Consider the following 24,749-nt stretch of genomic DNA (forward strand, 5'->3'; position numbering starts at 1 on the left):
TTGGCCTGATTACGACGCCGTTGCTGAAATGCTCCTCTCACCTAATAAATTGCAGTTAACAACTCGCAGTTGAAAATCCGAGAGCGTGTGTAACCGTCGCGCAGAAAGATGGCTGAATCCGAGCGTGAAATGCACGCGAGGGCTTTTGAGCGTGGTGATGCGCTCGCTTTTGTTGCATGGTTGGATAATACTCGCCGACACAATGCCGTTGATTTTTTTTTTTTTTTTTTTTTTTTTTTTTTTTTTTATGGGTCAAACACAATGCTGCTGTTAGAGCGGGATTTGGATTCCATCCGAATACAAATTATGGGGATCTTATGGATCCTCACATCTTAACTATTTATCGTGCATTATGTGGTCAGAAATCATTTAACTTTTTTTATTTAAAATTAAACACAAATAGTATATGAAGAAAACTAGCTGCACGATGATCCCCACAAAGTGTATCTGGAGAGGATCTTCTTCCGTTAGAGGACGTTGTAAAAAAAAATGTCAAATGCAAATTCGAAGGCTTACCGCTTATTTGGCAATGTCATTTTTTTTTTTTGTAAACATATGTATTTTATTTCAGCAATCGAATCAAATGGATCGAAGAAAATCAATAGTTAAAAATTAACAAGAATGTGTGGATAGGTAGCTAGCATTTTGAGACTGATTTTGATGCGTACTGTCACCTCCATCGTTACAAGTTGAAAGGAAACTTAGAAGACAAAGAATTAATGTCATTAACGTTAGTGTCATAGAATTGGAGCTGGAATTGGACCCTTCACCTTTCAGTCTGTCACCAAACTGCCTCCCTGGCCATGGAATCAAGTATCTATGAGCTTAAAATCTAAGCATGTTCTGCTACAACTTACAAGGCATACATAAAGCTTCTAGTGGAGGAGGAGGTAAGTTAGTAGTAGGTTAAAATGTCCACTTTCACCAAACAACATTGTCCACTTCAAGGTTAAGATATTGGGGTTTGGTCTTAGGTTGTTAACAAAATGCATTCAAAATTTATAATTGAGGTTGGGGAACACAACCAACCTTTGGTTAGATTCTCATACTTTATAAATTTTTTTTTTTTCGGGTCGGATTATGATTTGAGTCAGATGCAACTCTCGTTTTTTTATTCATGCACACTTCTATTTATATTTAACTTTTGAATTAAATAAAATTAGAAGATGAGCACACATTTTCTGTGTGAACAATTTCATTTTGTTTTTTGTTTTTTATTAAGAAGCATGATTAGTTTTTAAAATTTTTAAAAAGAGTATGAGATAATGATGATGGGATGCATATTTTTCTTAATATTACATAATTACCATTTTGCCCTCCTTTTTGTCAAGCGTGTGTCTCAAAAGTGAGGGCAAAATTAGAAAAAAATGGCAAAAAGTTGACAAGGAGGATTTTCTTAATATATAGTATAGATTAGAAGAGAATCGACTATTTGTGGTTCACACCCTCACGGTTTTGTTTCTGGGAACTCACACGAGAACTTCTCAGTGGGTCATCCATCTTGATAATGCTCTCGCGCGAACTCGCTTAACTTCGAAGTTTCGATAGAACCCAAAGCCAGTGAGTTCCCAAAAAGCCTCGTGCTAGTTAGAGATGGGAATATACATATAAGGCTTACAGGATCCACTCCCCTAGACGATGTGGGATGTTACACAAAAGGTATAAAATTACTATTTTGCCCTCCTTTTTGTCAAGAGTGTCTCAAAAGTAAGGGCAAAATTGGAAAAAAAAAGTGACAAAAAGTTGACAATGAGGATTTTCTTAATATATAGTATAGAATAGAAGATAATCGACTAACAAAAATAAACAATACCTTCAAAATCTGCAGCATTCGCTAGACAAAAATAAACAAAAGTGTGCATGAAAATTAAATTCGAATTTTTATCTTCTTTTATTTCTCTTATTATTTAAGTATCCCACGTTCCCTCTTCACACAATTCTGCAGATTACTTTTGAAGGAAGAAAGAGAGGAAAGCACGTGAGCAGTCTGGAGAAATTGTTCCTCTATGTCCTTGTAACGTGAGAGCCACCATTGTTTTTTTTTTATTTAATTCCCCACCCTGATTAACTTAATCTTACAATTAACAATCACCATTCTTTAGTGATTAGCGTGCGTACATATTATATACCACATATGCTAACTTCTTTTTCTTTGATACAAGCTATGTTTAGGGACAGGAAGTTAAAAACATAACCTCGTCTTTCATCGTGAGCGTTTATAGCCAGCTGAGCTACAAATCCGCTTATTTTCTTGCACCGACTTTTACATGGCCCAAGTGCAGGCCTACTACCTAGTGTTATCTTTACAAGCAGGAGGCTAAGAGATGTTTTCTCAATGTGACAGTCACACCGCTACATGTTAATGTGATGTCACTTCTCAGCTATCAGGCTGTCTCGTAGGCTGTAAGCTTACAACTGACCAGGGGGAGTCTTGGGACGTAGAATCGGATTTCTGATCAGCATCGGCAGTGGCTTGCACTTGAGCTGCATACTGCAAGTTCCAAAGAACATCCTCGAAAGAGGGCCGAGCTGACACTTCCGGACTTATGCATTTTTTTGTTAAGGATACCACAATCGACAGAGACTCTTGCGAGCAAGTCGTCAACACAATTGGATCCACAATTCTTCTTCGACCATCTTGGCTGCCAAACGATGCCTGCATTTTGGTCCATCACAGTACACATCAAAAAACAGTTCCACATGAAATATTTCGAAACTTTACTTTGGCGTACCATTTCGTTTAGCAGAAATGCATCCCCTTTTCCGTTTACAATAGTGCCAACTAGTGATTCGAGCAGTATAAATCCGAAGTTGTAAACATCACTCTCCATGTTTGTTTTGTTCCTGCAAAAAGAACAACAAAACTAACTATTTATACTTACTTTTGAATAGTTAAAACAGCAGTAATCTGCTGGAGAGCTATTTTCTGGACAATAGGTTACATTCTTACCAAGATTTTGTTTTCGGGCCTTCTTCCTTTGCCTGCAGAACAAATAGAACGGCATCAGAATAACCACTTGGAACCGTACTTAAGATTGCAAAGTCGAAAAGTTAAAAGGGTGAAGAAACATGCCTCGAGTGTTTCACTTTCATCTGTGGTGATGGACATTCCATAGTCACTCAACTTTGCAATCCGATGCTCATCAAACAACACATTGTTTGTTTTCAGTCGGTTGTTGAAGCAACCTGGAATAGCCCCGGTGTGAAGAAAGTGCACAGCCTTCGCAACTCCAATTAGAATTGCCAATCTATCAGACCACTTGAGAACCTTGTCCGGATAGTTTTCTACACGTATGCGCACAGCTCGGTTAGAATTTGAGAGAATTCAATATGAAAACCTATGGTAAACTTTAAAAATACGCTGTCACACACATATGCAAATACTGACCTGACAGATGGGTTCGGTAGTTCCCACCAGAGACAAATTCATTTATAAGGAAGATTCTGTAGCAACTGGAATCATTGTGTCCACCACTGACAATGCAGTAACCCAAGAGGCCAGCCAAGTGAGGATGATGAAGCTTGGAGAGCAAATCCAGTCGAACTTTAAGGCTTTGAATTGAATATTTCTTCGACATAGTGAGCGAGCGGATTGCAACAGAGGTCCCATTTTCCAACTTTCCTTTGTAAAGCTGAAAGCAAAAAAGAACGAAAATAGCAGGTCAAAATCAAGAATCAGGAGAGCTTAAGTGATCACTAAATAATTCCGAGCACATTAAACTCCTAGCTAGCATTTTTAAATCAGAAGGGTACCTTTCCCATAGAGCCTTCACCCAAAAACATAGATGAATCAAAGTTGTCTGTTGCTTCCTTCAACTGTTCAAGTGAAAATATACGACTCTCTGGGGCACCGTGTGTGTCTAACTTCGCTGCCTGAGATACGAATCCTACAAGGGGTATAATACAAATGTTACCTTGTTAAGCTTTCGTAGCTACTCAAACATGTCTGTATTCACATATTTCAGAGCATAAAATTGATATTATGCATTATGAAATATCATTCCTTGGGTTTGGGGCAACAATAATAACAAAATAACCTGATTAATTACAACTTACTTGCATTTGCGACGAGTTCAGAGCAATAACCATTTGGTGAATGATCTGGCTCGACCTCTGGAAATACGTTGTGCTCAACTGTCCTTCTAGAACGGTATCTTCTACAAAAGGAAAGAACCCCAAATGCCAAAAGTAGTAAAACAAGAACAGCTCCAGTGACAACAGCAACTAGCACGACAGTTTCTCTTCCTCTAGAGTGTTTGTTCCTTGCAAGAACCTCTCTGCAATATGAAACCTGATGCTGGTGTTGAGAATCAACTGACAGACAATTTCCGTTCACTTGAACAACTCTTTCACCTGAAGTACTTCCTAGGCAAGACGGAAGATCACCTATTAACTTGTTATTAGAAATATCAACAAACCCAAGCTTTCCACCACACTTTAGCTTGTCCGGAAATGCTCCACTCAGCATATTGGATGCTAAATTCAGATAACTGATGTTTGGCAAAGAGAACAAAGCAGAGGGCGGTGCTCCGCTAAGATAATTGAATGAGAGATCAAGGTGCTGAAGCTGACCCAAAACACCAAATTGTGCAGGAATCTCTCCAGAGAATGTGTTCTTGCTAAGAAGAGCTGTAACCAACCCTTTCGGCATCCTTGGTAGTTCGGAATGTAAATGATTTTCTCTCAAGTCCAAGAGATGCAGGCCGCTTAAAGTAGCCATATCAGGTAACTTTCCAGAAAGCTCATTGTGAGACAAAGCAATGACAGTGAGTGTCTTGATTCTGCATATCGCAGAAGGAAACTCGCCCTTCAACCGATTGTTCTTTAAGCTCAAAACTGTGAGATTCGACAACGAGTCCAACCAATCAGGCACAGTTTCGTTGAAATAATTGCCCTCCAGAGTTAGAGTTTGAAGCTTCACCATTCTAGATATCTTCGCCGGAACAGAACCAAACATGAAATTCGAGCTCAAGTCTAAGACTTCAAGCGAAGATAACCGATGAATCTTATCAGGAAGTGGTCCCCAAATCCCCAAAAACACTAAGCTAAGAACTTTCAAGCTAGGCAACCTTGACAAAGTGGTGAAAAAAGAATCAACCTTAAAATTCTCAGACAAGGTCTTGTTGGGAATTGCAAATCCATTGAAACCATTCACATTAACAAGCTTATAATCTCCCATAATTTTGAGCTCAGTGACTGAATTGCCCTGGCATGATATGCTCACATGAGCAGTGGAAGACAGGTTGCAGAGGTCTCCACTGTAATTTGCCCAAATTTCTAATGAGGGAGGGTACTCTAAATGCTTTCTCAGCTGAAACAACACTTGCCTTTGAGAAGCTTGCAATTCATGGGTTCTTGGAAGGAACAAAACCCATGCCACAATTACTGAAACGAAGAAGTAAAAATATCTCATTGCAGTAACAATTCTTACAGCTCAACTAAAACCTCTAAGCTTTCTGATACTCTCAAAGTTTCATGAAAGTTCCCTCAGTGCCCAAAATCCTGTGATTCCTCCATGAAAGTTTTACTGAGCAAGTTTCCTTTTTTCCTGGATAATGTTGGACGCTTGAACAAGCTGGTTAAAAAGTTAAAAACCCATGCGAAAAACAAGGGTTAATCATTCAAAGGAAGCACCTTTAAGAAATTTTCTGGAAAAAACAGAGAAAAAAAGCACAACCCAGAAGAAAAAAAAAAGGAGAGAGAAATAAAATGCAGATAGGGTAGGAGGAAGAGGAGACAAACCTTGAGAGTTGAAAGAACCAAAAAACACCATTAGAGAGCAGCTCCCACAGTGATGTTAGTGGTCAGTGAACGAATGTCAGTGTGGGATATAATGGGTGGTTGGTTGGAAAAGGCCGTACAGGACAGCGTCGACGTCGAGGCATTTACTTCTGGTTTTCTGTGGGGGTGGAAACTGACATCGACATAAATGGGGCTGATTTTTCACTGAGAGAGACAGATACAGGTAGAAATGCAAAAGGATTGGAAGGTGAAAGAAACGGTGGAAAATATGACACCAAATCTGTAAATTAAAAGAAAATTTTGGGTTCTTTAATTGTTGGTGTTCTGGGTTTTGTTGTTCGTTGATTCTCGTGAACCGCATCACATTCCGCTGGTGGTTACTGCAGTAACGGCATCACGTGGTTTTTCCCTCTCTTGGTGGTTCCATTTGATAGGTGTTTGATATGACCAGACTGGCCCTGCTACTGTAATCTTTAACTGTTACTATGACAGTATATCAAATCAGCGTAAATTCTACTGTTTTTTGGTATATGATACTATTACTCTGTGTGAATGAAATATTCATTAAAAAAAAAAGGTTTTAACGAAAAGTTTGTGTTACTGTTTATTTTAACGAAAAATTATATTTTTATACTAAAAAGTCAAACTTGGTACTATTCACTTTACTTTTTATTTTGTCTTTATCGTTAAAACTTAAAATTTTCAAACCATTTTTCATTAGTTTTCCTTAAATTTTACCCATCAAGAAGCCAATATGCCTCCAGGCCTCCCTCTTCTTGTGCTGCCACCACATTGTGTGGTGTGTGGTTGTGGAGAGAAACTTATTTACTGTGATGTTTTAAGTTAATAACGTAGAGTTGTATGTAATTGATTGAGATATCGTCACATATATGAGTCTGGATATACTTGTCTTGGTGGTAGGTTTCATTTCCCACACACTTGTTAATATGCCTCTCTCCGCTTTTATTAGAGAAGAGAAACTTACTTACTAGATATTAATGTTATTTAAATAAATCACATAATATTATGTGTTATTGACTTGAGATACGATTACAGTAAAAGTAGGATTCGACTTTGGAGATCTCACTCGAGTGCCTAAGAAGGCGCGTAGAAGTTGGAGGATTGTTAATTGTTGCATGCTATCGCTGCCCAGACAAGGAGGCAGAGGAAGGCAAAGGCATGCTGGTTGGGTTGGGTTTGGGCTAATTATTCGAGATGATTCTGGTTCTTTTGTGAAAGCCATGGCTGGCCATTTTATGGATACCTTCTCTCCCCAGCAAGCTGAGGCTTTGGCATTTCGTTCAGCAGTCCTGTGGGCAATATCGAGGGGTTTTCATCATATCATTTTTTAATCTAATTCACTTCAGATTGTGGAAGCGCTTTAGGACTCCTCAACCAATCTTTTCTCTCTTAGTTAGATAATTGAGGACAATCACTGAAGTTTCCTATACCCATGTTTGCCGACAAGCTAACGGAGTTGCTCATAGACTTGCTCGTTTTGGTCTTACGCTTAATCATGATTGTACTTGGGATGATTCCCTGCCGAGTTTAATCATGGACGCCCCCATTGAGGATGTCCCTGGCCATGATTAGCCTTGTAATGGTTTTGGTTATGAATACATCATCTATAGTTTCATTAAAAAAATAATAAAAAAGAACTTTTGCTTTATGAACTTTATGTACCATTTGTTTGGGACCCAAAAAAAGGCACCTTGGAGAGTCCACATCCACAAGTGTATGTTAATTTGTATATTTTGGAACAAGGCAATTTTGAACATTTGACCGGTTTTATTTAATGAAGTTTTAAAGAAAAACTCACGGTACCGTTCATTTTAGTGTAAAAATCACATTTTTAGGCAATCTCCAACCGAATAGTCCAGAGGGCCAGAGAGTTGAAAATAGCCTGAAAACCATCTCTAACCGAAGGTTAGGTCAGAGGGCTTTGGAATCAAGGAGGGCCCCATGGAATCGGAGAGGGCTGGCTGCATGCAGCCAGCCAGCCAACCCAGGGCTGGCCATTTTTTTTTAATGCTTTGTTATTTCTGTCGGTTATAGCCAACTGAAATAATATATACTATATTATTAGTGTCGGTTATAACCGACACTAATAGCGATGTTAGTGTAATATCAGTTTGAACAGTGTCGGTTAAAACCGACACTAATTTGAATTCTAATTTGAATTCCAACGGCTAGCCAATCACTAGTCGTTGTATTCAAATTTTATTTTTTGTTTTTATGAATTTAAACCTTTTTTTTCTATAACTTATATTTTACAAAATTTGGTTCATATTTTTTTTAAATTCCATTTTTTTCCTATAACTATTATTTCACAAAATTTATTTCATATTTTTTTTAAATTCCATTTTTTTTCCTATAACTTCTATTTCACAAAATTTGTTTTCATTTTTTTTTAAATTCCATTTTTTTCCTATAACTTCTATTTCACAAAATTTGTTTTCATTTTTTTTTAAATTCCATTTTTTTCCTATAACTTCTATTTCACAAAATTTGTTTCATATTTTTTTAAAATTCTATTTTTTTTTTCCTATAACTTCCTAAGCCATTATACAACATTAAAGTTATAGTTTTAAAATAATAAATTATGTTTGGCCTTATGGCCCTTTGGTCCTCGGTTGGAGACGGTTTTTTGTAACAGGGCTAAAACGAGCTCTCGATTGGAGACGGAGGCAAATATGGCCATGTACTGTTCATTAAAATATTAATATCTTGGAGAATCTTGGAAGGCCAGAGGGCTAAAACGAGACCTCTGGCCAGCCATCGGTTGGAGATGGCCTTACACTAAAAAGTCAAACCTGGTACTATTCATTTTACCCTTTATTTCGTCATTATCATTAAAACTCAAAGTTTTCAAGCCCTTTTCATTAGTTTTCCTTTTATTTAATGGACGATTCCTTTAGACGTTGTGTTTACATGTAAGGGTGGTATATGTTAATTCTTTCACCAAGATGCAAGTATTATTCAAATAAAAAAGAATTATGATTAAGTGAGCAGTTTCATAGTTTGAAGATAAATTCGTGCGCAAATAAGATAAATTTCTATAACAAAATTGTTAAAATGAAGGTAGATGATGATTAATCAAGATAATGAATAAGTTCCGTAGAATATAACACAAAATACAGAGACCTTTAGAATGTATATGAACTAAGTCGGTTAGTCAAGAAAATGCACTATATAACCGAGTTTGAATTTCCTTTACGTAAACCAAAGTAATTTAAAATATTATTATGTTAACAAATAAATGTAGAATTCTTGGACATTTTTGGCGTGATAATCATATTAATGTGGCTTTTGAGAAATGATTTGTCAATTTGTCACTACCTTCTTATACAACCAATCATATGCATATTCTTAGAGGAAGTGAAAACATTGAACCGGACTGGGCCGGCTAATGGGATAAAGGGCTGTCCACCACCTTCACTTTTCCTACACACAGACCCCGTCGGCCACCATGATTCGCCATCTCCAACCTCAAACCTTCCTACCCCAAGCTTCCCTCTTTCCATCTCTAAAACCCTTCAAAAACCCTTACCCTATCCCCAAATCAGTCTCCAACTCCCTTAGGCCAACCCTCAGTTCTCCAAATTACCCCTCACTTTCCGACCACCCAAACACCTCCGCCGACCCCGGCCTCCTCTTCCGCGAAAAGGTCCTCTACTTAGAAACCCACCTCAACGTCGACTCCGAAAAAGCCCTCCACCAAAACCCAGATTTCCGCTCCTGCCCTCTCTCCTCCCTCAAGTCCGTCGAGGGCTGCCTCTCCTCCATGGGCATCGAGCGCTCTGCCCAGGGCCGCATCCTCGACATGTACCCGCAGCTCCTCACCGCGGACCCGCACTCCGCCCTCTACCCAATCTTCGATTTCCTCCTCACCGAGGTCCGAATCCCTTTCCCGGATATCCGGAAGTCGATAATCAGGTGCCCGAGGCTTCTAGTCTCCGACCTGGACAGTCAATTGCGACCCGCATTGAAGTTCCTGACCCAATTGGGGTTTTCGGGTCGGAGCTCCATCACGTGCCAGACGACAGTGCTGCTGGTTTCGAGCGTGGAATTTACCCTTTTGCCCAAAATCGAGTATTTGCAGAGCTTGGGGCTGAGCTACGAGGAGGTGGTGAACGTGGTGATAAGGTCGCCGGGGCTGTTGACTTTCAGCATAAACAACAATTATAAGCCGAAAGTTGACTTTTTTCTGGAGGAGATGAAGAGGGACGTGGCGGAACTGAAGAGGTTTCCGCAGTACTTTTCGTTTAGTTTGGAGGGGAAGATTAAGCCTAGGCACCGGTTGCTGGTGGAGCACGGCTTTTCACTGCCGCTGCGGGAGATGCTGAAGGTCAGTGATGGCGAGTTCAATGCCCGGCTGATTGAGATGCGGTTGGGATCCGCCGAGGGCAGCTGGGTGTAATATCGCAGCTTTCCGCAGTATGTTTTTTCAGCTGTCAAATGTAAAAACTGCGTTCGGTTGACAGGACCGAATGGTTAGGCCATCGACCAAAAGGTTTCCTTTCGTCCCATAGATTTGCAATAAATTATATTTTAATGAACAATATTAGATTATATTTTATATCATTTTCAACCGAGGAGGTTATAGGCCAAATATAGTCATTTGATAAAAAAATCATCTCAAACTGAAAGGGCCAAAGAGTCATAGGTAAAACATAATTTATTATTTTAATTGAATTAATATGGATACTTAAATTAAACTACCATATTAAAATAAGGTTTTCGAACATATTTTGAATGTCATTTGTCGCCAAATGAATAAGTTTCTGGATTTCTTATCTTTATATAATCTTAGTAATTTTTTGGATAAGATTTCGAGTGACATGTGTTGCTAACGTGAATAACTCTCCAGATTTCTTATCTTTGTGCAATCTCAATAATTTTTCGGATATGATTTCAAAGTGAGTAACTCTCTAGATTTATTATCTTTATGTAATCTTAATAATTTTTCGAATAAGATTTCGAGTGTCACGTGTCGATATATAATTGGTTGTGCAAATTTTAGATATGATTCTTATTTATGCGACACTTCTTATCTTCAGCTTCCAATGTTAATAAATTGGCTAGATATTGAGGTAGAATTCACACATCTCCAAACACTTTCACTTGTTTGAAAACTACCCTTGACACTATTTTCTGAGACCCATTTATAAGCCCTTCAAAGAGCTTCATCTTCTTTTCAGGTCCAAGCCCTTCTTTTCATTACAGATGTAGCCATTTGAAAATTATTGAAAAAAATTAAAGGATTGATTATTGGAAGAGGTTAGAGAATAGAATGTGAAAAATTGAAATAAAATGAGATAAGATAGTATGAAATGGTGAAAATTATGTGAGAAATGGTGTAAGAATGACTTCGGAATTTATAGGAAAAAAATTTAGATTTTTTCTGAAAAAAAATTCGTCAAAAAAAAAAATCCAACAGTATCCTAATGGTAGCATGATGTCAGCTAGCCGTTGCTAGCTAGCGTCATGCTGACACCAGGTAACCATTGGCATTCAAATGGGCTGAGCTGGAGGGCTGGCAAAATATCAAGCTTGACATTCTGGCGTTGGAGGGTTGGCAAAATGTCAAGTTTAACATTCTGGCGTTGGAGGGCTCGGCTATAGGGCTAGCAGGGTGGCTGCTGTTGGCCAGCCCTTTGGCCGGTTCTCCCATTTTTTGCCCTATAGGGACCACGAATCATTTGGTTTAGCCCTTGGTTAGAGACGATTTTCATGTCAAAACGAGTTTTTAGCCCTATGACCCTTTGACCGGATTGGTTGGAGATAACCTTATATTGAAGTTCGGTTTGGAGAACATATTTTTGTTTGTGCACACTGCTCAGTTAGTCATGATCTTGACCGAACTCGGCTGCTTGTTTCGGCTTATCACCACCGAAAATTCATCAAACCTTCCGATCCTGATATGTCGGAACATTTTCTCGAAACCAAAATTTCTCCAAACATAAATCTTGAAAATAATGGTTCCATATGGAGTAGAGTTTTGAGGGCTTTGGTTCTGGCGTGAGTGGTGGGTGAGATTAATTGTCCTTTATTGTCTTTTCAGACGAAAACATAACTAGAATTAAAACTTACACTAATTTTTTGGGTGCCAAGAGTTAAATGGTGGTGTGGCTAGAAAATCTCTAATATCAGTTGTTTTCAATATGTAATTAATCTGTAGAATGTCTCGCAAAATCTGCAATAAAAAACAATTAAATGCTGCAAGAAAAACACATGAGACTTTTGTCTTTCAGAAAAAATAAAAGTTCACTGCCTGAATACAATCACAAGAAAGAAGAGTAAAATTTTGCTACTCATATAAGACATTATGATTCTTTCTTACCAAAATTCCATACCAAATTTTCAGGTCTTAGTTTTCGTTGTCCACTTAATGCTCTAGTGTATCAACAACACACGTTTTGAGACTAATTTGGATGCATACCATCGTTGTTAATGTCATCATTACAAGTTGAAAGGAAACTTGGAAGACAAGGAAGATATCATTACGTTGGTCTAGGGGAAACAATTACTACATGAATGATACAATCAATTTTTGGTCGCAATAGCGCAATAGTTTAATAAACATTTGTATGTGTTTAAAAGTGCACTGCTTGTCCAATAGACGATCAGTCTCCTTTATCAGACATTTTTCCCACCAAACCAATCTTTAGCCCATCACTTCTTCATTTTTTGGACCATTCATTAAGGATTTCGGCTCCTTGAAGCATAGCATTTGCTAATGCTCCTAAGATTATGTACAGACGACGATATGTGGGGCATAGAAAATAAACATGCATGTTGATTCCATTAGTGAATGATTTGGTGGTAATTGAACCACAAGCAAAGCTAAGCAAAGCAACTTATAATATAATTTACATATTTATGGTTGATTAGTAATTAGAGACTTCAAGCAAATATATGTGGCTTCAAGACAACTCTTACTTATGCAGAGTTGGTTAATTATAACTCAAGGAAAAAGACACTGCAGTTGGTAGCTTGCCGTGGTGATAGAATTTTTATCTTTGATATACTGCATTTCAAGTTTAAACATTTCTCTCTCCTTTAGTATAGTAAGATCGTTTGTAAAAAAAAAATTGAGCATGAAAGTTATTTGAATGAGAAATTATTATCGCACATTTTTTTCCTTCTCCTCTTACGCATTCAATGTTTAATTCTAGTCATTGAATCAAATAAGTAAATAGAAATAATGGACAAAATTAAATAGAATATAGAACAAATGTGATGATCATTCACATTTGAAATCTTATAAAGGTCCACAAAATGTTTATAGTAAGCTCCAAATTTCTTCATGGTAGCAGAGTAGGTTGTCCCGTGTGTGAAAGTGAATACCACACGTGGTCCACTTCACCCGATTTGTGTTATCCACGTGTTAGGCTTGAAAATTTGCCACAGTGAGGGGGCATGTTGAGAGTGAATCCCACGTTCGGGAAAGGAGGAACATGCATATGCATATAAGTAATTAAGGTACTTCCCATATTGTTAATTGATTTTATACTGGAATCTCAACTTCTTCGGTTTTGTGCCCTTTTGGCAACCGAGATACTTTACACACAAAATGGTCTCCAAAAGTTGGAAAACTAATTATTTGAATTAAGAAATCCGCACTGAGAAAATGTTAGGTTAAGACTGATTTGTCCAGGTGGACAGTGGTTAGGCTTAATTAGGAAGAAAAAAGAAATAATTAAAAAGGAACAAAGCTAGGGATCATGAATTGGTAAAGAAGCAAACACATTAGTTGTGCCAATTGTGGAAAACAACTTGAATGATCTCCAGTCTCCACCACCAACACACCGGCCGGCCCAAGATTCTGAGGGCCCAGTTAGTTAGTTCCTCGTCAGGGTCAATTTTGAGGGCCCAAGCAAACTAGTGCAAAATTGAATTTAGTATGTCGAGAACACGGTCTGGTACATTAAGCGTCATATTACAATTGGTTGATTTTTTTTAAAAGTTTCCAACCAATTGTATTATTACACTTAATGTACCAAGTTATGTTCCTAGTACACTGAAAATCTCTCAGTAATTAGGGCCTTTGTATAAAGTGAACACTCCTTCCTCCCGTTAATGGGGTTTAGATTAGAATGATCAAATTAGCAAAGCTTAACATCTAAATCTCAAAATTCGCTTTGGAATAATTTACCCTAAAACTAAAAAGAAATACTTATTTGCAGACTTGGCAAAAAATTGTAGACTTATGAACAAGTTGACTAAAACAATATGCTTCATGCTTTGTACGCAAATTTAAAAACTCCTTTATCGTAGCTTATATGCATGTAATCATACCCATTCTTTTAGGATTTAAGAAAATTATAATCACTCACCATTTGATCTTAATCCAACAGTAAGTGATAATTTTAACTTTGTGGTTATACTTTCTCTTCCATCGTTAGATTATAAGACCGAACTATAGTTGACCAAAATAGTTTTGAACCATAGGATCTATGAAAAATTGAACTCGTAATGTAATATACAAAATTTGAATATAGATAGGAAACTTCGTACTAACATTAATCTTAGCATGCATGCACACATATGTCAAATATCTGTGTCGATCTCAATAAGAGAATTAGTGTTTCACATTAATTAGTTCACGCTTAATTTGAAAAAATTTGCTCATAATTTTGGCATATGAATTTTAATTTATTTTTATTTTTTAATTTCATACCATTCATCGAGGATTCAAATGACCTACAGATCGAATCATGCGGCTGAATTGTTGCGTATGTGGAGACACGACCCAAAAATTTAGATTTTATATTTACTCTCTCCACAGTCAAATGTGTCTCACATATATTGCGTATGCGTGACACTTAATTTTTTTATACAATTTTGGACATGTGTTTTTGTGTGGGTCACTTCGTAATATACTTCAACGATCCGAACTTTTCTATTTTAGATCTTCTCCTAAATACCAGTTCATCAAATTTGAAACCGTATGATTATGGGGATTAAGGATTTAAGGTTTCTTTGTAAAACTGTATTTGTCTATTTTCTTTACTACAAATGAATGTCTTAATGATTTTGCATTTGTCTAATTAATTTTTTGCAATTATGATTTATGAATGATGTTCTAAAAGATAGACGATTTAGATCGTTAAACTATATTACGATATGAGTCCCACAAAACGTGTCCCAAAATTGTGTAAAAAAAAGTAATGTTATCAGCCCTGTATTTATATTATCCTATATATAATTAGTTTACCGTTTGAATATGCATGCAAGTATGATTTATGAATGATGTTCTTAATCTAGTTTATCTTCTTCTTCCTTTTTTAAGTAAGAATAATTACAAAGAAAATGATTAAATTTTATATAGTTGATCCTAGCTAGTAGTAGATCAGCTCAACCTTTAACTGTTTGGTAACTGTCATCAGTATCAAGGAGCTATCACTAACAACTATATAAGGACATTGTTGGATTCATTCGTGTAAGCATCTCTTTATCATATTTCGAGACTAATTAATAAATACTACGTTAATTAATCTCATTGAGTCAAATAAGATCAAATCAGAAAGAGAAAACAAGCTAGGTGATGGTCCAAACAAGTTATAATTTTTTCAATAAGAAAGAATAAAATTACAAGGAGGAGACAGAACAGCAACCCCCACCAGAGAAGTCAAACTGCTAGGCATACAAAGATTCATGAGGCAAAACATAAAACCAAACTTGCAAATCATTTTGTAGCATGTCCTCTGATTGTAATTGCGTCCGCCACGAAGCTGCCAACAAATATAAGAAGGATCTTACTAAGATCTGAAAGAGTTATATTAGGAGAATTGTCATTGTAGTTTAAAGTAGATAACCGATATCAATATACTCATTGATATTTTTACCGATCGATTCTAATATTTAAACATTGATTATACCTTGTTGGTAGTAAATAATTAATACGTAATTGCATATCCTGAAATGTCCACGAGCAGCTGCATGACAGCCACGTCTGTTATTGGATTTTGATCAATTCTCTAATTGAAGTATAGTGTGTCAAAGTTGTCATATGGACATTACTGTCAGTTTATCCCTAATTTCTATTTTCTGAGTCTCTAATCTCGCGAGTGGTTGTGTATGCGACAAGGCGTTGAACCATCCACGCATTGCATGGAAGATACACACACACACACACACACTGCAATTGCTTCACACGTGTGTGTATATATAATAGTAGAAGAAACTACCAAGAAACCCTCCTCCTCATGGATCAGATCAAAGATGCCTCCATTGAAAATATCAAGCGTTCAAGGTTCCAGACTTTCCAGAGAGAGACAGAGAGAGAGGTGGCTTCTTCAGTACTCGTATTGAATTGACTGCACGGTAGACATACAGAACCATGCATGCATGCAGGCAATAACTTTATTCTGCCCTTTTGCTTTCACTCTCTTTTATACATGGCTTCAGATAGGCCAAATTAACACCTCCGACACCAGCTCGTCAACAACTACTCGGAAGACCATGAACTGTCGAGTACTGGTGCTGTTAAAGATCTTCTAGACATTGCATGGGGTGCCTGCATTGTGTATATACATGTATCTCTTCGTGTCCCGTACATAACGGTGTTAGTATGGACTGTGTGTGCCTTTGTCCCCGTATTACATGACACCGACATGTATTTTATATTTCATATTTTTGGCATGTATATATTTACATGTTTAATTTTGCATTGGATGCTCATATACCAGGCCATGCTACCACACCAGCAATTTTGTTTTCTTCACAGTATATAGTTCGCTAATAAATTTAGGAGAATAGTATGAATCTCTAAAGAAAAGAAATGGTGCGGGAAGGTGTTGTAACGGGTAAAGATTAGAATATGTTACAGTTCAGTTTGCTCTAATGCAACTTGAAAAAACTAAATAGAAGGTGTTTGATGAAAATTGTCCGTGATTCAAGCCAACTCAGGAGTTATGTTAGTCAAGTCACTAGTCTACTAGCATGGTGACATGAGTAAATCTTCGATAAGGCTGTTTGATTAGAGCTACTTACTCAATATAATGAACGTTACTTATATTTTAATGCATGAAAAGTGATATGAAAATGACACACAATATCTCATGTATAACATAAATATACCCCTTTTGATAACAATGCATGGTTGAAAATTTTGAGAATGAAATGCATATTTTTAATGTGAGATTCACTTCTATATGTGAGAAATAACAATGATACTCCTACATTGTATTCCAATCATGGTAAGTAAACAAGCTATTAGTGGAATAAATATGAGGTTGAACGGAACCAAAATACAAGGAGTTAATACAATTGTGAGATGCGGCCTACAAATAACTTAGTTAGGGCATACGTATGAAGTTTTTTTTTCTAGTGATACTGACAAAACTCAAAGAAGAGTAACTTATATAACACGGATACGCTCTCATACTTATAACTAACAAAAAAAATACCGTGTAAAAGGAAACATACATTGTTATTTTTATTGACATAAATCACCAATGTGACTTTATAAGCGTGCCATAAAAATCCTTCTCCAATTCAAGTCCAAACAAAGTGACCAACTCACATTAATGCAATATGATTATTTTTTCAATGTACTACGAACACAACCTGGTACGTCAAGTGTCATAATACAAATTGTTAGATATTTGAAAAACAAATTATCAATCATTTGAATTATGAAACTTAGTATACAAGGACGTGATTTCTGCAAAATGAAGAATCTCTCCCACAGAAGCCTTTGGACCACACGACCTTTGGGTTAAATAATTTAACCCACGTCTTTCCTAACCGTGGTTAAATCAAAATTTAAAATTAAACGCTCCCGATAAATTTGCAACCTCTCCCCCTTCCCTCTAGCGCTCACTTGAAGTTTTCTCTTCTTTATCTCGCACTCGAGTTTGCAGCACCAGAAAAGAAGACCGCCACTCTCCAAGCTCAAACTCCGCTACGTGTTCGCCGGAAAATGACGGTGTTCTCCGGCAAACAGGTGTTCCCGGTGGACTACGAGGCCGAGGTTTCGCAGCGACTTCTCGAAGCCTCGCTCTCCGGCGACCTGAAATCGGCGCTGGAGTGCGTCGCCGATCCGTTCGTGGACGTCAACTTCGTCGGCGCTGTGAGTCTCAAAACGAGAAAGTGTGAGGTGCTGTTGCGCGACGAGTCGGCGAGCGAAGTCCGCGTCGACTACGAGGAGTTCAAAACCGACGTCACGGCTCTGTTCCTCGCCGTTCATGCTGGAAACGTCACTTTGGTGAAGAAACTGCTGGTAATGTGTGATTCAAGCTTTGGTTGTAGACTGTGTGTTGCCAGATCACTGTGCTTGAAGTCGAGATTTGAATGTTTTTTCTTCACATTGTTGATTTCTCACCGAATTTGAAAGCTTTTTCCGTTTAATTTGAATTATTTTGAACTATTTATGCATTTTTTACGATTATATCGTTTGATTTGAAGCTTTTTTTCGTTTGGATTGTAGAATTTGAACTGATTTTGAAGTTGAATTAGTACTTCATTGAAGGAGATTGAAGCGTTTTCCGCTTAATCACATTCTCTGCAAAGCATTTTTCATGTGTTTACAAAACTAAGAATGTGATAGATTGAATGGTATTATGTCTGCCTGCGGAATTGCTACTGTTTCTGGCTTTGAAACGTACTAAGGATTGGCGTTTTCTTGAATCACAGAGCATCGGAGCTGACGTAAATCAGAAACTCTTTAGGGGCTTCGCGACAACAGCAGCAGTGAGAGAGGGCCACCTTGAGATTCTAGAGATCCTACTGAAAGCTGGAGCATCTCAACCAGCTTGTGAGGAAGCTCTGTTGGAGGCAAGTTGTCATGGACATGCTAGGCTCGTGGAGCGGCTTATGGCCTCTGATTTGATCCGGCCCCATGTTGCTGTGCATGCTATCGTCACAGCCAGCTGCAGGGGGTTTGCCGATGTGGTGGACACTCTCACGAAGGTAGAGCGTCGTATTCATTTTCCCATAAGAGCTGTTCAGCAGCAACTTTCTGAATCCCACAGCAGATAGCATATAGTAAATTCGGAAAACTTGGCGCTGAACCGAGCGCAATAATGTTCTAGAGTTCATATATACAGCTGACACTCTCATGAATTAGTACTATTACGATACTTAACCAGATTTTATAAGCACAATAACATTGTCCGTCTTGCTCAATTGCAGTGCGGTGTGGATGCAAGTGCGGCTGTTAGGACGCTACTTCAATCGTCTAAGCCAGCTCTTCACACTAATGTTGACTGTAGTGCACTTGTGGCTGCAGTTGTGAGTAGGCAGGTCCCCATCGTACGTTTGCTGCTACAGGTGATTCCCACATCACTTTCAATTTGCTTAGTTTAAATCAATGATGATGGACATATGGACAAGTTAAGGGTGAGCCGGCCAGGTTGTTTTACTGTCAGTTTCCCTTCATTCTTAAGCCTAAAAACGTATCATTAGATTGATCAGATACGACCCCGAAACCCATAATTTAGCAATAGTAGAGAAGTAATTTTCAAACTTGGCTAGTGTAAGTTAATCTTCAGCTGCCGGGTCTTAAGCTTGGATAAAGGAGGAGGGGGAGTGCGTTAAGTAGTTGGCACCTCGAATCCCTCTTATATGAATCCTAAATGAAATTCCGCTTTTTTGACCCGTCCTTTGTGTCCTGGTGGTTTCATGAACCTTACATTCCCACCAGGTCCAGGGTTCGACAGGATCAACCCCACTTAATGATATAAGGCTTGATTGTTGTAGGTAAGTAATTTTCAACTGAGATTCCAACCGTAGGCCCCCTCTAAGGAGGTGCATTAACCTGGACAGCTGGATTTGTACCTTTCAATAGGGATAGAGTGGTACACAGTTCTATGATTGCAGTAAGATCTAAACAGAAAATGATTCTGATTCTATCTTTCTGACAGGACAATAGTACTGTTACTGTTTCATCTTCTAAATTACTACTGTCCTTGTATCCTTCTTCTATTCACTCCACATGACTAACAACCCTCGCTTGTTCTTTGTTCCAAAACTGGAAAATTAGGCCGGCGTAAGGACGGATGTCAATGTGAGATTGGGAGCATGGTCGTGGGACCCAGCTACGGGGGAAGAGTTGCGGGTTGGGGCAGGGCTGGCGGAGCCTTATCCCATTACCTGGTGTGCAGTAGAGTATTTTGAAGCAAGCAGTTCTGTCTTGCACATGCTCCTCCAGGGCCGTTCTCCGGATACCCCTCATTGTGGAAGAACTCTCCTGCACCACGCTATTCTATGCGGTAATGCAGGAGCCATCCGCGTGCTCTTGAGTTGCGGTGCCAATGTAGAATCACCCGTTCAAACAACTGGTAGTACCATGTTTAATCCGATACACATGGCTGCCCGCCTTGGCTTGCCAACAGTCATTCGATGTTTAATTGAATCGGGATGTGATATGAACTCCAAGACTGATTCCGGCGACACAGCTCTAATGATCTGCGCAAAATACAAGCATGAAGAATGTCTCAGAGTATTGGCGGCAGCCGGTGCTGATTTTGGCTTGGTTAACGCGGCTGGTCAGTCTGTTAGTTCGATTGCCAGGATAGCTAGGTGGTCCCTTGGTTTTCAGCAGGCGTTGATGTATGTAATAAGAGACGGAAAGATGCCCAAATCCAGCAACTTTTCTGTTTTCTCTCCCCTAATGTTTGCAGCTCAAGCCGGCGATATTGAGGCCTTGAAAGCCGTAGTTGTTTCAGGAGAATTTGACATTGATTATCAAGACGGTAAAGGTTTCACGGCCGTTATGATCACTGCTTTGAAGGGACACGTTGAAGCATTCAGGTTTCTGGTTTATGCAGGGGCTGATGTAAAATTGTGTAACAAGTCTGGTGAGACTGCAATTACTCTGTCAGAAATAAGCCAAAACCGTGACCTGTTTGAGAAGGTAATGCTCGAATATGCACTAGAAAAGGGCAATCTTTACGCTGGAGGGTTCTACGCTCTGCATTGCGCAGCACGCCGTGGGGATGTCGATGCAGTCAAATTGTTAACAAGTAGGGGATATGATGTGAATGTCCCTGACGGAGATGGTAACACTCCGCTCATGTTAGCGGCTAGGGAAGGTTATGGTCTCGTGTGTGAACTCTTGATCTCTTACGGAGCAAACTTGGATGTCAAAAATGCCAAAGGCGAAACACCGCTTTCGCTTGCGAGGACAAGCCGCGGTTTGAAAAATGATGCGGAGCGGGTGATACTAGATGAGCTAGCTCGCAAGCTGGTGCTAGGAGGGGCGCTTCTCCGGAAGCATACAAGGGGAGGGAAAGGAAGCCCTCATGGGAAAGAGGTGAGGATGGTGGGAGCTGTAGGGGTGCTGTGCTGGGGGAAGTCAAACCGGAGAAATGTGAAATGCCGGGAGGCGGAGGTGGGGCCTAGTCCAGCCTTTAGGAGGAATAGGAGGAGCCAGAGTGATGCAGATGAACCCGGAGTGTTTAGGGTGGTGACTACCAAGAACAAGGAGGTGCATTTTGTGTCTGAAGGCGGAGTTGAAACCGCCAAGCTTTGGGTGAGAGGTATAAAGCTCGTGACCAGGGAGGCTCTTTTCGGTAAACAGAGGGAGTTGTGAACGGTGGTGACCAGTGAAGTAGGATGGTGTATAGAGAGGTTTCCAGGAATACTTCGTCTTGAAGTATTTAGAAGTAGAGTCGATTTCTTTTCATTGTAAAGGTTTTGATCCCGCAGTTGTATGTTCTCGTCATAAGGGACATCGAAAACCAAAAATTAAAACTGAAACAAAATGATTACCAAGCGGGCCATTAACTGGTTTGAATCGAAACTAAATCTTTGTAACCATTGAAACGAACTCGGGTAGAGCTCTTTCGGAAGGGAGTGGGATCGAGCGCCAAACAGATTCAAAATACACCGAAAACACCACCTTTTAGCCTGAACTGATCTCCTTCTCCTTTGCCTTGCATAACTCCTCTGCTGTCTTGACAAGCTTTTTAGTCAACTCATCAACCTGGAAAATGTAGCCATTCCGAAAAACCAATGAGCAAAACAAAAACTTGCATCATATCAATTAAATTTTCTGCAATAACCGTTGGATCCAATTTTGAATTGAACCTAATTGGATATAACGGCTCTAGGTGCCGGAGTATGCCATACTCCGGTGTATTGTAGCCAAACCCCATATCAATTTGGGAGCAGTTTGTTCTTAAGTTAAACTCACCTCTTTCTCCCATCTTTTTAAGTCGTCTTTGGAGTAGTTTTTGGTCAACTTTTTTACCGTATCCATTGCCTGTAAAAGAAACCAACAACCTATTTAGCAGAGCTGGCTGTGAGGGTGTGCAAGTGATGCCACCGCACAGGGTCCCCAATTCAGAAAGGCCCCCGATTACGATTTTATTTTACCTGTAGATATAGTATAAGTTTTTAAATTTGCAATGATATGCCAAAGTCTTCTCATAGCCTAATTGTCTTCCGCTTCTTATCCATAATCCATGTCCATGAAACTGGGTTCGACTGTACCCGACGCCTTTTTTTTAATTTTTTTTTTTTTAAATTTTTTGGGTATGTGGTGTTTATTTAATGTTTTATTTTAATTTCTTTTGTGTTTTATTTTAATTGTTTTGGTATTTAAAAGAATGAGTTCTGTTTTAATTTTGTTTAATTTAAAGCACGGTGTTTCAAACCCAAAAACATAGGGGATGTAAATAGGTACCTAACCGCCATACTAAGATTTTTGTTTTCCTTACATCATCTCAATTATATGTGATCATAATTAAATGTAAAAGAAAACATAGCAACAAAATGTTAGACCCTCTAAGGGCTTTTTATTGGGTATGTTAAAATAAAGAGTTTCGAACCCAAAAACACATCACCGAATTTTTTTCTTTTACATAGCAAATAGATATCTAACCACAGTACGAAATTTTTTCTTTAACTCAATCTATAGATAATCATAAAAATTAAAATGTAAAATAAAACATATCAACCAAAATTCTATACTTATTAAGGGGAGTCTCGCACAAGACCCCAAAATCTCAGGACCGGCCCTGCTATTTAGTTGTGCTGCAAAGCGGCCAAACTTTAGAATCCGTTTTCACATACCAAGCACGAGTGATCGTTCTACATCCCTCACTGTTTTGGTCTTCAGTACTACTAATGATACATTTCTTCCTGAGACCACCAGACAAGAGACCAGGAAACTAGAGATATTACTAATTGTCCAATAGTACTGGTAAATTGCTCATCGCAACGAAGGATCATGTCTTACTACAAAGTATTTTGCGTTATTAACATGTATAAACTTGCAATTGAAGCATGTGATGGTAACTGTGCAGAATATCGTCTAGTTAATCTGTTAGATGGATATCGTGCAATGAAATATGCAATATATTACAAAAACAAAATTTACTTCTGTTACCTTTTGGCGAGCTCTTCGAATACTCTGTTTGCCATCTTCAGAGGACTTGGTAACCACTTTACAGATAGCCTGGTAGGATACGTTCACTGATAAGATATGGTAATTATCAAGAACAACAAAAACAACGACGGGAAAAGCAGTTGTAAGTCACCCGAACATGCTCTTTCGTCAATCTGGCCATCACAAAAATTAGAAGAGATAAAATTAGTCAAGTAATCAAACACATGGCTGAGTCCAAGTTAGCTTGGCGAATATTTTCGAGTTATTATTAAGAACTAAGAGGCTGAAAAATTATGAAAACCAAAAATTCATGACAGCATGAGTGACAATCAGATGCCTGCTTACGGAGGACTAGCTGCAACCAACCAGTCGGTCCCCGTCCACCTTAGGATTTAACCCCAATGGAGATTCAACAATGGTAGTCTCCAAGCTTGATATGGCCTGCATAAGATAGTCAGGTTATTGGAATTTTTTTCCCCGAATGGAGTTTCGGATATATCACTGTAGACAATAGGTATGTTTAGGGTCTCGCTTAATCCAATCCGAAGAACAGAAAAGTTACATCAAACGTGTAAAGTTATCCTAAAAATTTCCGTATCTTCTTTCGAAGTTGGCGATGCATCTTCATCTACAGAGCCAAATATAAACATTTGAGGGGAAAATGTACTTTTGAGATTTACCAAAATCACAAGCCACAACATACAAATACAACAAAATGTTACTGAAACGCGCATGCATTTGCTTCATTACCGTTGAATCAAAAGGGTGGATTGATAAAGTTTTTGAATCAATGGCCGAAACAGCGGCTATCTGATGCAAGGGCAACTTCACACCGCCGGTTTCCACAATGATGTGATCAAGCATTCCTGCATAAACATTTCAGACAACTTAGAACAGTAAGAACCAAAACTGAGTAAATGAACAGTGATTTGGCACCGGAGGAACTGAGAGTGTACCCGGAGCTGCTCTTCCGGTACGCAGTTCGCTTAATTCGGCGGTTAATGCTGCAATATCCGCCTCCATATGCGAGGTGGCGTTCGCCTTGATCGTTGGCCCCATGTTTGGCAAAATTTCAACTGTACTCGCAGCCGATTCCTCTTCCTTTTCTTTTTCTGAAAATGTGGAAAAATTGGAAAATCACATCAAAAGAGTGAAGAAGTTACATATGAGAGGGAGCTGGAGATAGAAGGTACTTTGATTGCGGCCTTTGGCGAAGCCTCTGCGGCTTTCTCTGAAGAATTCAAGGGCCGGAAGAGAGAGAACCCTGTGCGGTGGCTCGGGGTTGCATTGACGGAGATCGCGACTGAGCAGCGGGGAGCTACGGAGGAGAAAGACGTTCCGGTATGACAGCGCGCGTCTCAGAAAGATCGACATGGGTGGAGCTCTCTAGGGTTTTAGATTTTGAATAAACCCCGCCGCGCGCTGCGAGGCCTCAAATTTGGGCCTCCAAGCAACCATATTAGCCCATCTCTAACCGACCCGGCCCAAAGAATCATTGGGCTAAAAATAACTTGGAATGACATGAAAATTGTCTTCAACCGAAGGCTAGACCAAATGGCTTATGGGCCCCACTGGGCCTAAGCCCCCAAATCAAGCCAGCGGGCTGGCCATTTCCACCTAACCAGTCAGCCCTCCAGTGCTAGAATGTCAAGCTTGACATTTTGCC

General features: G+C 38.9%; 3 protein-coding genes and 1 pseudogene across 3 annotated transcripts; 2 read left to right on the top strand and 2 right to left on the bottom strand.

The window, feature by feature from the left end:
• Nucleotides 1-1,988: 1,988 nt before the first annotated feature.
• On the bottom strand, nt 1,989-6,141 carry LOC126633694 (probable inactive leucine-rich repeat receptor-like protein kinase At3g03770). The gene is made up of 8 exons (XM_050304266.1): nt 5,743-6,141; nt 4,057-5,575; nt 3,754-3,887; nt 3,389-3,632; nt 3,074-3,285; nt 2,951-2,982; nt 2,733-2,844; nt 1,989-2,656 (listed from the first exon to the last, which is right to left on the bottom strand). The coding sequence occupies exons 2-8, from the start codon at nt 5,411-5,413 to the stop codon at nt 2,378-2,380; spliced, it is 2,370 nt and encodes a 789-aa protein (XP_050160223.1). The 5' UTR covers nt 5,414-5,575; nt 5,743-6,141; the 3' UTR covers nt 1,989-2,377.
• Nucleotides 6,142-9,074: 2,933 nt separating this feature from the next.
• LOC126634257 (transcription termination factor MTEF1, chloroplastic-like) lies at nt 9,075-10,304 on the top strand. The gene has a single exon (XM_050304766.1). It carries the CDS (start codon nt 9,212-9,214, stop codon nt 10,160-10,162), a length of 951 nt encoding a protein of 316 aa, XP_050160723.1. The 5' UTR covers nt 9,075-9,211; the 3' UTR covers nt 10,163-10,304.
• A 7,248-nt stretch (nt 10,305-17,552) lies between these two features.
• Nucleotides 17,553-21,510, top strand: LOC126634171 (uncharacterized). The gene is made up of 4 exons (XM_050304665.1): nt 17,553-17,971; nt 18,385-18,660; nt 18,883-19,020; nt 19,733-21,510. The coding sequence occupies exons 1-4, from the start codon at nt 17,672-17,674 to the stop codon at nt 21,281-21,283; spliced, it is 2,265 nt and encodes a 754-aa protein (XP_050160622.1). The 5' UTR covers nt 17,553-17,671; the 3' UTR covers nt 21,284-21,510.
• Nucleotides 21,348-24,488, bottom strand: LOC126634172 (uncharacterized; annotated as a pseudogene).
• Nucleotides 24,489-24,749: the final 261 nt, after the last annotated feature.

The sequence above is a fragment of the Malus sylvestris genome, chromosome 9 (assembly GCF_916048215.2).
Source record: "Malus sylvestris chromosome 9, drMalSylv7.2, whole genome shotgun sequence".
In the NCBI taxonomy this organism is placed as follows: Eukaryota; Viridiplantae; Streptophyta; class Magnoliopsida; order Rosales; family Rosaceae; genus Malus; species Malus sylvestris.